Source organism: Sinocyclocheilus rhinocerous, unplaced genomic scaffold, assembly GCF_001515625.1.
Source record: "Sinocyclocheilus rhinocerous isolate Xijiao unplaced genomic scaffold, SAMN03320098_v1.1 scaffold499, whole genome shotgun sequence".
In the NCBI taxonomy this organism is placed as follows: domain Eukaryota; kingdom Metazoa; phylum Chordata; class Actinopteri; order Cypriniformes; family Cyprinidae; genus Sinocyclocheilus; species Sinocyclocheilus rhinocerous.
This window is the reverse complement of record NW_015637156.1, coordinates 551,975-566,633: the sequence shown is the minus strand read 5'-3', so window position 1 is coordinate 566,633 and position 14,659 is coordinate 551,975. Positions and strand designations below refer to the sequence as shown.

At 37.3% G+C, this 14,659-nt stretch overlaps 2 protein-coding genes across 3 annotated transcripts; one reads left to right on the top strand and one right to left on the bottom strand.

The window, feature by feature from the left end:
• Positions 1 to 270: 270 nt before the first annotated feature.
• Positions 271 to 7,674, top strand: rftn1a (raftlin, lipid raft linker 1a). The gene is made up of 10 exons (XM_016563675.1): positions 271 to 274; positions 728 to 911; positions 1,733 to 1,844; positions 2,452 to 3,019; positions 4,235 to 4,438; positions 4,746 to 4,855; positions 5,043 to 5,146; positions 5,847 to 5,922; positions 6,072 to 6,578; positions 6,753 to 7,674. The coding sequence occupies exons 1-9, from the start codon at positions 271 to 273 to the stop codon at positions 6,444 to 6,446; spliced, it is 1,737 nt and encodes a 578-aa protein (XP_016419161.1). The 3' UTR covers positions 6,447 to 6,578; positions 6,753 to 7,674.
• A 439-nt stretch (positions 7,675 to 8,113) lies between these two features.
• Positions 8,114 to 13,028, bottom strand: oxnad1 (oxidoreductase NAD-binding domain containing 1). 2 transcript variants are annotated; one of them, XM_016563601.1, is made up of 8 exons: positions 12,975 to 13,028; positions 12,565 to 12,702; positions 12,322 to 12,391; positions 11,764 to 11,870; positions 10,190 to 10,331; positions 9,005 to 9,241; positions 8,776 to 8,884; positions 8,114 to 8,662 (listed from the first exon to the last, which is right to left on the bottom strand). In XM_016563601.1, exons 2-8 carry the CDS (start codon positions 12,666 to 12,668, stop codon positions 8,505 to 8,507), a joined length of 927 nt encoding a protein of 308 aa, XP_016419087.1. In that variant the 5' UTR covers positions 12,669 to 12,702; positions 12,975 to 13,028; the 3' UTR covers positions 8,114 to 8,504. The 2 variants fall into 2 exon arrangements, with proteins under 2 accessions (XP_016419087.1, XP_016419088.1); XM_016563602.1 differs by having other exon boundaries at positions 12,322 to 12,385.
• Between the last annotated feature and the right edge of the window lie 1,631 nt (positions 13,029 to 14,659).

Genomic DNA, 14,659 nt, shown 5'->3' with positions numbered 1-14,659 from the left:
CACAGGCGGGCACATGAAGTCACTAGTGCAGCAGGGAAGCTTGGAATATGGAAAACCTTACATTCAACGGAATTGCCATTACATTGATTTTGTCAGGAGAAAATATGATCTGAACATCGATTTTTCGAAGTTTCGAAGTTGTGGCATTTACTCTGGCATTACATGGCTTGCCCACCCACATGCCTCTGATCCCGATATAAATTGTATTAGAAAACAAAACATTTTCATATGATTTCTGTTGATAAAATACATCATGAAATATAATCGGATATGGGTAACAGAAAAATTATACCTAGCTTCAAGCCACACAATTAATGAGAATAATACAACACTTTCACTTAAACGTCACTATCAATCACCACTGAGCATTTGTAATAACTTCTGACTGCGATCCAATGTGCATTGATAATAGTGAAATGATAAGGCAGAAATATATTGTTAGTAACATTTTAGAAGAATTTTGTGGGGAGGAAGATATGCAATTACAACTTCTGTGGGGCGTGAAAGAAAAGTAATGTAACTAGTGTAACTAATTACTGTTGCCAAAAAGTAATAAGTAACGTAATATTATAATATTACTTTTAAAAGGAGTAACTAGTAACGAGTAATACATTTTTCGAGTAACGAGCCCAACACTGGTCCGGACAAATGATGATAGTTGAAATGTTCTATATATATTTTCTCTCTCTGCGCCTTTCTGACTCTCTCTCTCTGTCTGTCTCTTCAGAGGTGGCAGTGTCCTCATTGCTGTGTCTGTCGTCAGTCAGAGAGCTTCCGGTGCAGGTGTGTGAGTTGTATCAGAAGGGGTTCGTACTGGCTGCTGTCCATCCCTTTGTTCACTCCTGTGGCCCTGCTAGTGCTAACCTTCAGAAGCAGTTACACCGGGCTGTGCTCATCAGAGAAACACACAGGTATACACTAGGAATCAAATACTACATACTGATTATTGCACACAAACAGTGTTCTGTACACATCAGTAACCATTTCAAACAGTAACATTTTTGTGCATTATACATTACTATGTTGCATTATTTAATCAGTGAGTGGTGTCCAGTGACCATGTCAGAAATGAAAAGGATTACTTTGCATTTTAGTTTGTCAGGTCAATTAATGAATTGAATGTGACACATTCAAATGTTTAGTTTTTTTCTTTTGTTTTGTTTTGTTTCCAGTTCAGCAAAGATGCATTCATTTGATCAAAAGTGACAAATTTGTAATGTTACAAAAATTTCTATTTCAAATTCTGTTGAACTTTCTATTCATCAAAGAATTCTGAAAACAAAATTGATCACAGTTTTCACAACAATATTTAGCAGCACAACTGTTTTCAACATTGATAATAATAAGAAGGGTTTCTTGACCAAATCAGCATATTAGATGATTTCTGTAGGATCATGTGACACTGAAGACTGGAGGAATGACTGCTGAAAATTGAGCTTTTCCATCACAAGAATAAATTACATTTTAAAATGTATTAAAACAGAAAAAAAGCTATTTAAATTTTAATATTTCACAATATTACTGTTTTTACATACTATATACTGCACAGCAGCAGATATTATCCAAGTCACATGACAGGAACAGGAAAGTTGTTTCCAAGGAGGTGTAATTATTAAGAATATTTTCTGGAATAAGATTTGCATATGAATCATTTACAATAAGACCAAGATTGTGCATTAAGAAGGTAAATTTTGGATGCTCAAACATGGCTTTGTTTTGTTTTTTGTTACAGTGGTTCTGACAGTGGCCTGCTGAACTGGGTTGAGCCTCATCTCATGACAGACGTGTGTTACCTCGGTCACCAGGACCCTGACCCAGAAGTCATACAGGGCTATGTGAAAAAGGTTAGACCTTCTTTAAAAGTGCATTTGTTTTCATTCAAACAGAGAGTTACTAAACTTTAGTGGCACACTTAATGTCATCACTCCATTAAAGATGACACCGAAAACCCACTTACTTCAAGCTCTCTCTATCGTGGACTTACAATATGGCTGTAAAACAGAAAACATAAGCGACAGGCTGCTCCATAGACACTGACACCCCACATTCATCTGCCATTCCATTAGTCGTCACCCCCTCGCCTTTTCAGTAATTGCATTTATCTGGAGATAAGCACTGTTTGACTGAGTGTGTGTGTGTGTGTGTGTGTGGAAGTGTTTGAGCCATGTGACATTTACTGATGATTTAGACGTGTGCGTGTGTGTGGCGTGACAGTATGATGATTGGAAAATATGTTTTTCATTAGCGTTTCCTGTCACAGCTCCACAGAGCTTATTTTAAAAGCATCTGCAGGAAAACGCATCACCTTTCTCCTCTAAAAACACTGTAAAATTATTCATATTATATTGGAATCCACTTACTTTTATTGTCAGCTTTGATTGGAACAGGTGGTATCAAGATTGATGAATATTTCACTTCTTCTATTGGTCCTGGTTGTTCTTGGGGATGCAGGTGCAGGATTTGGCTGATCAGGGTGATCTGTTTGTGGGGTTTTTGCCGCAGCCCGGTGGAGGTCCATATTTCCTTGGTCACTGGGAACCAGAAGATCTTTCCTCCTTGCACTCCAGTCCCTGTTCTGTTCATCACAGCAGCCGACCTCCGACCCTCAGCCCTGTGAGTGAGCAGAGCCAACAGGATAGAGACAATGGGGATCAACGAAACCAGAATCGTACAAACTTTAATTCAGACAATGAAGACTTTATTAACCACGGCTTGCAAATACAAAGCACTGAGAGCAGCCAGTGCTGGAATAATCAGAATCCTTTCGCTGAGAACCATCAGTGTCCTGATTATCAGTACTTAAAAGTTGAAGGTGAATGTACGCAAGCTGGGGATTTGAAGAACGACGAGTTTATATTAAGCTCTTGTGCACCAGAGCCACATCAGACCCAGAGCACAAGAATGCAGCCGGACTTGCCCAGCTGTGATTTGGCAGAAAACAACAAAAGAGAGCACAGAGAGCAGGTCAAAAGCCAAGACAAACACAGCAAGTGTAGCGGAACCACCCCGATGCTGAATCGTAAGTGTGCAGTCTGTTGAATACAGAGAAAGGGTTGGTGGGGGAAAAAAGACTATATCAGATTATATCTAGATCATAAATAATGTATCAAATGAGACAAGCAATATTTAATTCCTAGGTGTGTAAATATTTGCTCTGAAAATAATCTGATTTGATTACAATTATTTATTACTAGTGATGCAAATCTTAGTATTGGTCATTATTTGGTTCAGTTCACTTTCATTGTGTTGATACAATTCATAATTGTTTTCTTCAAAATACCTGAAGACTAAAATGTTACCGGAAAGACAGTTTACACCATAGCAAAATATCAATATTGGCAAAATACATTACAGGAAATCATTCCCTTAGGAACCAAACGTCTTTATAAATGAGTCATTAACTCAACCTATTCGTTCAAACACACTGATTCATTCAGGAACGAAACATGTGACTGCCTCTTTGAGTGAGTCATTGAATCATTTACTCAAATGATTCTTTCAAACACACTGATTCATTCAGGAATGAAACATGTGACTGCCTCTTTGAGTGAGTCATTGAATCATTTACTCAAACGATTCTTTCAAACACACTAGGTGCGTTCGACTTGAAGCACTACTTTGATGCCACACGTGACAGTGACGTGGCGTCGGCGCCGATTCAAGTCGGACTAAATTTCTAACCGACATGCACTGCTTCAAGTCAGCCGCCGATCGGTTTGCGCGGCGCCGCATGAAGTCGAATGCACCTACTGATTCATTCAGAATCGAAACATGTGACTGCCTCTTTGAGTGAGTCATTGAATCATTTACTCAACCGATTCCTTCAAACACACTGATTCAGTCAGGAAATGACTGCCTCTTTGAGTGAGTCATTGAATCATTTACTCAAACGATTCCTTCAAACACACTGATTCAGTCAGGAACGCGACCGGTGTCTGTCTGTTCCTCGAGACGCGCTGTTCATTTGGAATTATTTTCCTTTGTGGAGCAAAATAGACCAAGTACAGTAACTGTCAATGTTGTTTCTAAAATGAAAGTTACTCAAAATTAAGTTCTTCTTCATATGTTGCATAAAATCAGTATCGTGATGCTACGTGAATATCCCTAGCAATGTAAAATTGCTTTGCTCTGAGATGGTTTATAATTAGCCTATCTGACTTTTGGAATTAACATGTAGCAACAGCAACATATAAGTCAAAAAACACTTACTAAATATTTGTCTCTGTATGTGTAGGTGTGCAGGTGTTCGCGCTGTACAACCATGCCATAGTTCTGTCGGGATCGCCAAAGATCTTTTCTCTGAGGGTTCCACTGCAGGTGCACAGGGAGGCGGGGCTTGTTAGCTCGGTTGACTCCCATTGGCTGGATCACATGACGCAGCACTTCAGAAGTGGCGCGCAACTCATTGACGGCTACTTTAACCTTGAAGATGATGCAGGTACTGGAGATGTTGTGACATTTTACAAATGACTGAGAGGTATCAGTAAGTTTTTCTGATTGTAAAAACATATATTATACTAATCCATTACGTTTATTCTTAAGTGAGTTTTAATAAAATAAGGATAAAATTATATAGAAAAAAACAAATATGATAAAAATGCATACAATTATATAATAAAAATGTAATAAAAATAGAAAAATACAGTTTTCAAATATTTTATTAACCTGCTGACCAGATAACTCTCAAACTAATTATCAACCATTCTTATCAACATTTTCCAATCCTTTTCTTGCTCTATCTTCAGCATCTTCTTCCATTGTGGAGAGTGTTTTTATCTTCCAAAGTGCTTCAGGTGATGCCGGGCCAACCACAGTGTATGACGCCATTGTAGTTGAGCAATGGACTGTTATTGATGTAAGTCTGCAGTGGTACATCCCAAATTCAAATCATTGCATTATTATCTGTGGAACTTCTACACCTTTCTTCTAACAAACCACCTTTAAATGAATGCAGACATATGTGCACATTCACACAATATGTCTCAACAGGACATTAGTGAAATGCTTCAACACACTGTTTAAATGACACTTCTGTTTTGCAGGGTGTTGCGGTGAAAACAGACTACATCCCTCTGCTCCAGTCTCTGGCTCCATACGGCTGGAGACTAATGTGTGTTCTGCCCACTCCCATCGTCAAAATGAAAAGGTTCCAAAGCCATACTAAAAACCCTTAAAGGAATAGTTCGCCAAAAATAAAAATAAAAATGTTGAAAATGTACTCTCCATCCAAGATGTTGATGAGCTTGTTTCTTCATCGGAACAGATTTGGAGATATTTAGCATTACATCACTTGCTCACCAGTGGATCCTCTGTGGTGAATGGGTGCCGTCAGAATGAGAGTCCAAGTATCTGATTAAAGCATCACAATAATCCACAAATAATCCAAATGACTCCGGTCCATCAATTTCACTGGAGACAGCAATATTATGGATAAAGGTACTCACTTATTTTAGACAGAAGCACCGGATTCAAGTTAAAAATGTCTCGATGGATTTGTTTCTTACAAACACAGCTTTTCATTTCATAAGATGTTAACTGATGGACTTGAGTCGTGGATTATGTAGTTTTTATCAGCTGTTTGGATCCCTTGGTGAGCAAGTGAAGTAAGGCTAAATTCCTCCAAATGTGAATGAAGAAACAAACTCATCTACATCGCAAGTAATTTTTTCAGAAAATGTTCATTTTGGGGTGAAATATGCCTTTAAATAAGAGCATTGCATTCACTGTTGCACTTCAGGGGCTAATAATAGGATAAATATTACCTGCAAAAAACTCTTCTCAGTCATATCAAAAGAAAAAAGAATCATTCTTCCACATTTTATACCTCTGATTTATTTTTGTCTTAGTGATGGAAGTTTGGCCACAAAACAGATCCTCTTCCTCCAGAGACCCACGCTGCCTCGCAAGAGGAGAGACTTGACGGTGTGTATACATGGCACAAAGTTTATTTCTGCTAAAATTAGATTAGAGCTGTCTTACAGAACTGTGTGAAATTGTAATAGCGTTGTCAGTTCACTTTAAAATCCTCAAAAGCAGCTCAGTGTCTGACAGTTTGCGTGCATGTTTTCCAGAAACTGCACCTCAGAGGTCAAAACAAAAGGAACTTAAATAATAAAAGGACACCAGAGAGGGAGATATCCTCGCTGGCAACAATTGAGAGAGAAATGGAACGAATGGAGAGAGAAAACACAAGTCTGACGAGACAACGTGAGATTATCCAGAAGGAAAATGGGCAGAATTTGCCAGAAAGCCCAGAGAGGAGAGATCAAGCGGAAAGGACGGTGGAATTCCAAACGCAGAGGATCGACATCCCAAACATCAGCCCAGCAAAAAAGGATGCAATTACAAACGGCAATCAGGAATTAAAGCGCACAATTACGTGTGGTAAACACGAGGACGTGCGAGCACTCGTAACAGAGAAAGCTTTATTCTCAGGAGTGTGCTGACAGTATTCATTTATGGATATTTAAACATTACAATATGTTCATGTTTATTCAGGCAGAACACACTCTCGTCAGGCCCGTGTCTGGGCATATGCATCTGCTGACAGAGTAATTGTCCTGTAAGATTGCAAAGAGGTGTTTGAATCTTGCCACTCTTAATTATTTGGGGGTGTGCTGACAGTATTCATTTATGGATATTTAAACATTACAATATGTTCATGTTTATTCAGGCAGAACACACTCTCGTCAGGCCCGTGTCTGGGCATATGCATCTGCTGACAGAGAATTGTCCTGTAAGATTGCAAAGAGGTGTTTGAATCTTGCCACTCTTAATTATTTGGGTTTTTAAGGTGCATTGCTGTAACAAATGGCAAGAGATTCTATCAAATATGTGAAAACATCTGTTCGGAGCTTTTAAATATGCTAAACGCCGACCAATGTGTTGAGACTTGTACCTGTGTGAATCTGTGATGCTAACTCATTTTATTACATACAGTATTAGCATATGCAATATATCGTGCACTAGCTCAAATGCAAAAAAATCCACAAGATGCTCAATTTATTTCATCAGTAGGTATTACATCAGTTATTTCATTTATTTATATCAGTGAGGATGGCAGTAACTAATGTCTACATTTGTAAAGTAACAGTAAATGTCTGTGAGACAGTTAATGGTGTAAATAAAAGCTCTCAATAATGGGCTTCATTTACAGCAACAGCTTGCCGTTTTCTTCTGTTTTCAGTGTCGTTTTTCACTATTGCACTATTAGAGGTAAAGATCTTGTTCATCAATCCAGTTTTGAAGAACCATCCTTCCCATGACGTGGGAGATAATTATATTTTTTGAGCTTAATTTTGATTGAAAAAGTTCACAATGCCAGTTGTAATACCGCCTTAGTCAAAAAAGCCAATGACTTGGCTGGACCAGGCTAAAAATAGATTTTGCGTGATTTGATGTTAAAATGCACAAGATATGGCACATTGTATTTCCAGATTTGTACAATATGATTGAAAGAGTTTCCGCAAAGAGTCTTCCTTTGTTAAGTATAATTTAGGTAGATTGGAGCTGTGCTTTCAAAGCTGGAAATAGCTGCCCATGGGATGATACAAATATGGCCACCATATTGCCTTAAAGGGATACTCCACCTAAAAATGAAAATTCTCAGTTTCTCACCCTCATGCCATGCTTTATGTATAAAACTTTCCTTCATCTGTGGAACAAAAACAGATTTAAAAAAAAAATTCTTAGTGAGTCCATAATATGCAAGTGGATTGAACCATCAGTTGACCAGAAACGATGTTTTATAGTTTAAAAAGTTAAAATAGTAGTATTTTTCTCACACACACACTTATCGTTTTGTTTCAGAAGACATTGATTCATCCACTGGGGTCACCCATTATGATCACTTGGTGTGGTTTTTGTAGCATCAACTTTTGAGGGTTCAAACCACTTGCATCATATGGACTCAGAGATGAATTATTTTTCAAAAAAATCTCAGTTTGTTTTCAGAGTTCTCATTTTTGAGTGGAACATCCCTTTAAAGGGGACAATGTTTAGCACCTTTCCTCAAATTAGGACTATATTGATGAGCAAAGATGGGCGTAGAAATTAAAGGGATAGTTCACCCAAAAAATGAAAATTCTGTCATTAATTACTCACCCTCATGTTGTTCCAATTGTCCCATTATTTAATGAATAAATATGTGTTCTAAAATGCAAACAACATACATAATTATACACAGATCTCTAAAAACCCAGTGCAATCTGAGTGTGCAGTCTTTCATCATGCTCTTGAAGCAGGATGCCAATGCCGATAACCAGCAAATTAACTATAATGTAGAGCATTACAGCGCTGGTTACGCTCAATTGGTTGAGTATCTTTAAAATGAGGTATAACAAAAATAGGGCATAGACTCTGGATAATTGTCTGTTTAAATGTGGAGAATGCAGACACAGTGTCTGTTGTGCGTTTCAACTGATCTCAAAGGCATTACTGGTCCATTGCCATTACAGTCAGTTTCTATGATGATGCAGATGCATCCATCGCTGTGAATATCTGAGCTACCACCATTTCTCAAAAAGGATTTTGTCCTCCGTCAGGCTGACTCTCTTCAGGTCTGAACTCACTTTCTCTATCATAGGAGGAGGGCCACAGAGATAACACAATGTGTGCTCAGGATCTACATAGCACTGAAGTTCCTTTTCTGATATCCTTCCATCTGTAGAGACACAAGAATATCTCATGTCACAAATCAGGTCTGAAAATAATTCAATTCATTAAAAGGTTGTAGGTTATGGATGGTCAAATAAATAAATGGAGATGTGAACTCACTTATGGTGTACGGCTGAAGTTCCTGCTCTACGTCAGAGCTCTGCTGGGTAACATGGAAATCGCAGGAGAATTTATCTGGTTGCTCGTGACAAATGTCAATAATGGTGTTCTGAAGACAGAAGATATTTAGAAGTCAGTTGGCAGCTTCAATCTCACAAGTCAAGGGTACATAGACATACCTTGAAGAGCAGCTCTTTGGTGTCCTTGGCGCTGTAGTACATAGACATACCTTGAAGAGCAGCTCTTTGGTGTTCTTGGCGCTGTAGCACAGGTGTGTGCGCCCTGGAGTGTACCTGTGACCATGAGTCTGTCTGAGCAGATCAGCTGCATGCAGCAGGATGGAGTACAGAGGGTTGATGCCAACACCACCAGCTATCAGCAACAGGTCCACCACAGGGTCAGAAGGTTGAGGGTCAAAGTAGAAGTTACCTCCCACCCTCACAGCTACCTGAGAGTCCACAGAGCACTGAAAGAGAGCAATTTTAAAAAATATATATATATATTTTTTTTAATTTTGGGAAAAAAATAGTGGCATACAACAGCTTATATGTAATGTAGATCCCTACAGTTCTGGTATACACAGAAACTTTCAAAATATAGGGTAATAAATAAAACACAAGTTTTCTTCTGCATAGTAGAATAATTGTATGAAAAACTGTCCATACTTTACATGCATAAGCAATGTCTCGAAGTCAAAATAGAACAAAGATTTGCAAACAGTTTACTTTTGTATTGATACAGATTTATGAGTGAAACAGAATATTCAAAATATGAAAAATATACCGATTTGCTTAAACATTCCAATAAAAGCATGGAATGGAACATTAAAAATAAAAACATAGAATGAAAAACTGAACTTAACTACACATTACCACTTAATAGTTTGGAGTCTATAAGGTTTTTTGGGGGAAATAAATGAATACTTTTAGTCAGCAAAGACGCGTTAAAATGATCAAAAGTAACAGTAACCATTTATAATGATACAAAAGATTTCTATATCAAATAAATGCTGTTCTTCTGAACTTTCTATTCGTCAAGGAATCCTAAAAAAAAAAGTATCATGATTTCCACACTGATATTAAGGAGTGCATCAGCGCAGCAACATTTATAATAATAAGAAATGTTTCTTGAACACCAAATGAGCATATTTCTGAAGCATCATGTGACACTGATGTCACAGAAATGGTTGCTGAAAATTCAGCTTTGCCGTTACAGGAATAAAATACATTTCAAATAGAAAACAGACACTTAAAATTGTAATAACATTTCACAATATTACAGTTTTGACTTTATTTTGATCAAATAAATGCAACTTGATAAGCATAAGAGACTTCTTTCAAAAACATTAAAAATCCTTTCCAGCCCCAAACCTTTGAATAGTAGTGTATATATACTTTTTAATTCATTCACTCACTTTGGTGTGAATCCAGTGTGCTGGAGGATGGCGTGTGTATTTGACGGCCAGTTCAATCACTCCCTCTCTCTGCAGCAGACCAGGACTCGAGCAAATAGAGAAGCCGCCCACTGTATCCACACCTGGGATGAAGAAATCCACCCTGTGAAAAATGTTGCGATTCAAATATTATATAATGTAATATATGAAACACTGCTGGCATATATTATATGAACTTAACTGCTTACCTTATGCATTGACTCCACATGTTAATGACTCAAATCTAACACACTCAAAACTAACAACACAACTACATAAAGTACTTTTAGAAAGTCGACAGAAGCAGATTCTTCCCACAGAGTAACATGCCAGCACAACTAAACCCATGTGTCCAGTATTACGTATGTCAATAATACTTCATTGAAATAAAGTAAAGCAACACAATACGCTTTGAGAGTCACCATATGTGTACACAGAGCATGAATAAGTGATAAGCACATATGTCGGGGAAACATAAACAAACACACACTCCCACTCGCTCTGCTCTCCCTGACTCATGTTCCTCATGTTCTTTAGCAGGAACACAACATCATATGGTCTGGAGGAGTTTCTGTGCATACATCTGCATAAATCATCGCCTGACTTTTTCACCTCACTCAGACTCTCTCAAAACTCACACACACATTCACAACAAATGCAATAAGGCACAATGGGAACGAGAGCAGAAGTGAGAGAGAAAGTGTGAGGAGAGGTAGATGTAAGAATACATTTTTATTATTTTGCATGGTTTGCTGATAACAGAGCTCACGCTGAAGTGAGAATTTTGTCTGAGAGGAAAGCGCCATCTCGTGTCCATTTTGCAAATTGCATGTCTTCCCAACTATTAGTCATTATCAGAGATGCAAACAGGTAAGGGGGAAAAAAGGTGAGATCCAGGGGCATGCTCCACATGGAATTTTTTTTTTTTAAGATAGTTGTTTTACATGCTCAATTGTAGTTACTTTAAGGTATTTTTAAAAATATTTTTATTACCTTATAAACTGTAATTTTTCACACACACAAAAAAAAACATCTTGTTGCAACATTTTACAAAAATCAAGATTGAATATATTTGGTCAAAATCCCATGATATAAAAGATGAAGTGCTATGCAGGCTATTTAAGACAATGTTGGCTGATTAGACCTAAAATGCAAAATGTTTCCCCTCTCTCTCTTCCCTGTTCCCACATCTCAGACCTCAAATACATAAAATATTACCCTTTTTAGACAGTTTAGTAAAGAGTAAAGAAAATAGAATACAACACTTACTAGCAGTTGCCAAGTGGTTATCAGTCTTACTTTTCCAAATCTCATAGGTGACCTATTTTGATCTGAAAAAAGTGAGTTGTCACCTAAAGGTGAGGAGTTTGCATCTATGCATTATTAAGTGAAAATGTAACATCTACGAACAGTATTCCCTAGGAACTTGTTATTGTCTTGTGAACCCCCAGAGCCCCATCATATTACACTGGATATCAGTATAATCCAGTATAATCAGATATTAGTATTGTCATCTATATTAGATGTTTTTAATACATATTTCACAAAGTTCTTACCACTGCCCAGCACGGAAGCTGAAGTCAGGATGTGGTACCTCCAGTCTCAGTCTCTTTACTGTATCAGATTCATTCATAATGTCACTAACACGTGCAGAGTAAAGCTCCTGGATACACACAAAACAACATCATGTCTTGGTAGAGAATTTACAATAACATTTCAGCCTCTCAGTATTTTAAATGCAATGCATTATGCCATGTGAATGTACAAATGGGAGCCATTATACATTTTTACCACTGTACACACATTTACTGACTGAAGTGTAAAAAATCTACAGCATGACAAGAAAATCAGCACAGGATGTTAATGAAATAACACTATAGAGTACACTGCTACTAATGCATGAACATAGATAGATAGATAGATAGATAGATAGCATCATCTTGAATTCAGCCTCATGACAAAAATCAAATGACACTGGCTGACCTACAACACTGAACAAGTGTCTGAACTTTCACCTACTTGGCTACAACATTTGTTAACCATTTATGAGCAGTCACAGAGGAATCTATGGTCAACAGGTCAAGGGTTTCATACAGAAATCTAAGACGACTCACCATTTGTCTATGAACGCTAGCAGTTCTCTCTAGATGGTCAGTCTGTCTCCTTGATGACATTTTTCTGAAACCAGTTTAGAGAAGTTTAAGTTAAGCAAAAATGACTGGCTGCGTCTCAAAACCCATCGAGCTCCTTACATGCTAAACAACATAAGTTTTGCTTAGTAGCCAGCTCACTAGGTTTTCAAACACAACCACTACATCCAGAGCCTCTAGAAAGAGCTCCAGATTCTGGATACTCACCGTGTGACTGTGTCTTTACATGAACAGCAAACAGCTGGTCTGAACAGTCCTGATCCACCGGCGAAACTTCTGGCCACCGTTCTCACAAAACACGGGACACTCATGATCGGATATGACGGTCTGATCCCTGTCAAACACCTGATAATAATATCAGACAGAAAGCAGATTAGTTATTGAAATTACATAATAATATCCAACAACACTGAAATCTTAAATGAGAGTTTCTGATGTGAAGTGACATTCACACACGTGAGCAGTAAACAATGAAACCCTGTTATTAACTAAATAATCCGTTTTGTGTTCAGTATGACTTTAAAATTAATTATAAACAATACTAAACAAATGAAACGGACAAAGTATAAAGAGTTAATAAGCTCACGAGGCAGAATAATCGTGTAAAAATAATTCACCTCTGTCACTCCGGTGACGTTTCTTCTTCGTCTGTTTTCAGTGGGTGAACAGATTATGTAGCGCCACCCAGCGGTCTTCCCTCAGTTTGGAACAAGTGAAAAACATTTTTAAATAATATAAAAAGATTAAAATACCATTGATACAATTGTATTATTGTATATATTTAGGATGCATACAGTGCTAACTATGAAATTATCAATATATAGGCTACCCAAACAAGACAATGGTGGGAATGTTTATGACTAAAATACTAGGCTACTACTGTGTGTAAACAGCATAAAAGTAGCCTACTTTTGACTGAAATAATGCAATTTGCTTGTAAACAGCATACAAAAAATATTTTGGACTGAAATAAGGCAATTTGCTAACAAGTCATTATCGTAATTCTTAATCGTGCTTGTGTTTAAAAAAAAATGCATAAGCCGAATTTATAAAGATTACATAGACTACTCAGATAGTTATTTTGCTCAAAATGAGCGTTTCTGAACTTCACCTGAAAACCATGTGAAGAATGAGGAGCCCCTGGTGGCTAAATGAAACATCACGACGTGACTGTTCTTGAACAGAGGACAAAATTAGAAATAGCATGCATAGAAGTTAACACACAGGCTATTTTCTTTATTAAAGTGTTTTGTGTTTTTCTTCTGTCTTTTCAGTGTCGATTCTGGTGGACAGGAGTGCTGTGCTGTCACGTAAATGTCATGGAAAGTCACGCCAGATTACATTAAAAACTGGAAGGAACTTTCAAACGGAGCTCGTGAGAGACGCATCAAAGTATGTGATGGCAGTTTGCGTTATGGGTAAACAGGAGCTGATAACAGAGCTGATAGAGAGATTTCATTCATTTATGATTAGACTAATCAATATTGCAGTTAGCTACCCTCTTAATTTCTTTTTCTAATGTTAACATTTCTGTATTTTAGCTAACTCTTTCAGTCCTCATTTAAAATTAATCAAGGAGGGTTTGCGCTTTACAAATGTTCCCCAAATCGTTCATCCTTTTGACCTCCAGCTGGCTGTTTCTCAATGACTTGTCACCTGAAAGCGCGCGGATCTGTGCATATCACGGCTTAACATCTTATGACATCCGGATTTTTAAATTGTTTTTAACGGTTTGCAATGAGACGGCAAGTTTTAATTTTAAGACAGCACAAACAATTGAGTGCAGCCTATATACACAACTGAGAGTGCTTTCACGCAAATGCCAATTTCTTTAAATATAGGCTATATGCGATTATAAATATGCAGCATGTTATACGAATTTCAACTAACATTGTGGGCGTCATAAATATAAAACACTAAAAAGTCCATATATTGTTTATAAATAGCCTATAGTGTAATGTAGGCAATAGTAAACTTCAAAAGACCTTCTTTAAGATTCTGATTCATTATTAATAGTTGATATTTGATGTTTATTCACCTGCATAGATCATTTTAGTTTTATGCTGCAGCCATAATATTTTTCTCTTTTTTATCGTGCACCTAATTGTGTTAATAAGGTATTCGAATGCAAATGCAAAACACAATATCTTGAATAGACCTCTTTTTTGTGGGGTAATATTAATAAATAATAAATGTTTAGGAGCAGTGAAGTCGTTTTATCTGTTTTTTTAAAGCGTTTGTTTTGTTTTTTTTCCTCAAACAAATTTCTCCACAAATCAAAGTCAGTGACGTTTGTAACTCA

What these genes read in the sequence shown, in the direction of transcription:
- oxnad1 (XM_016563601.1), bottom strand. Translation starts at nt 12,668, where the DNA reads ATGAGTGTCCCGTGTTTTGTGAGAACGGTGGCCAGAAGTTTCGCCGGT. An exon ending in CTAGCGTTCATAGACAAATG is followed by an intron (nt 11,871 to 12,321) that starts GTGAGTCGTCTT and finishes GTGTGTATCCAG; the next exon opens with GAGCTTTACTCTGCACGTGT. An exon ending in AGCTTCCGTGCTGGGCAGTG is followed by an intron (nt 10,332 to 11,763) that starts GTAAGAACTTTG and finishes CATTTTTCACAG; the next exon opens with GGTGGATTTCTTCATCCCAG.
- rftn1a (XM_016563675.1), top strand. An exon ending in CTCATCAGAGAAACACACAG is followed by an intron (nt 912 to 1,732) that starts GTATACACTAGG and finishes TTTTTGTTACAG; the next exon opens with TGGTTCTGACAGTGGCCTGC. An exon ending in CCCATCGTCAAAATGAAAAG is followed by an intron (nt 5,147 to 5,846) that starts GTTCCAAAGCCA and finishes TTTTTGTCTTAG; the next exon opens with TGATGGAAGTTTGGCCACAA.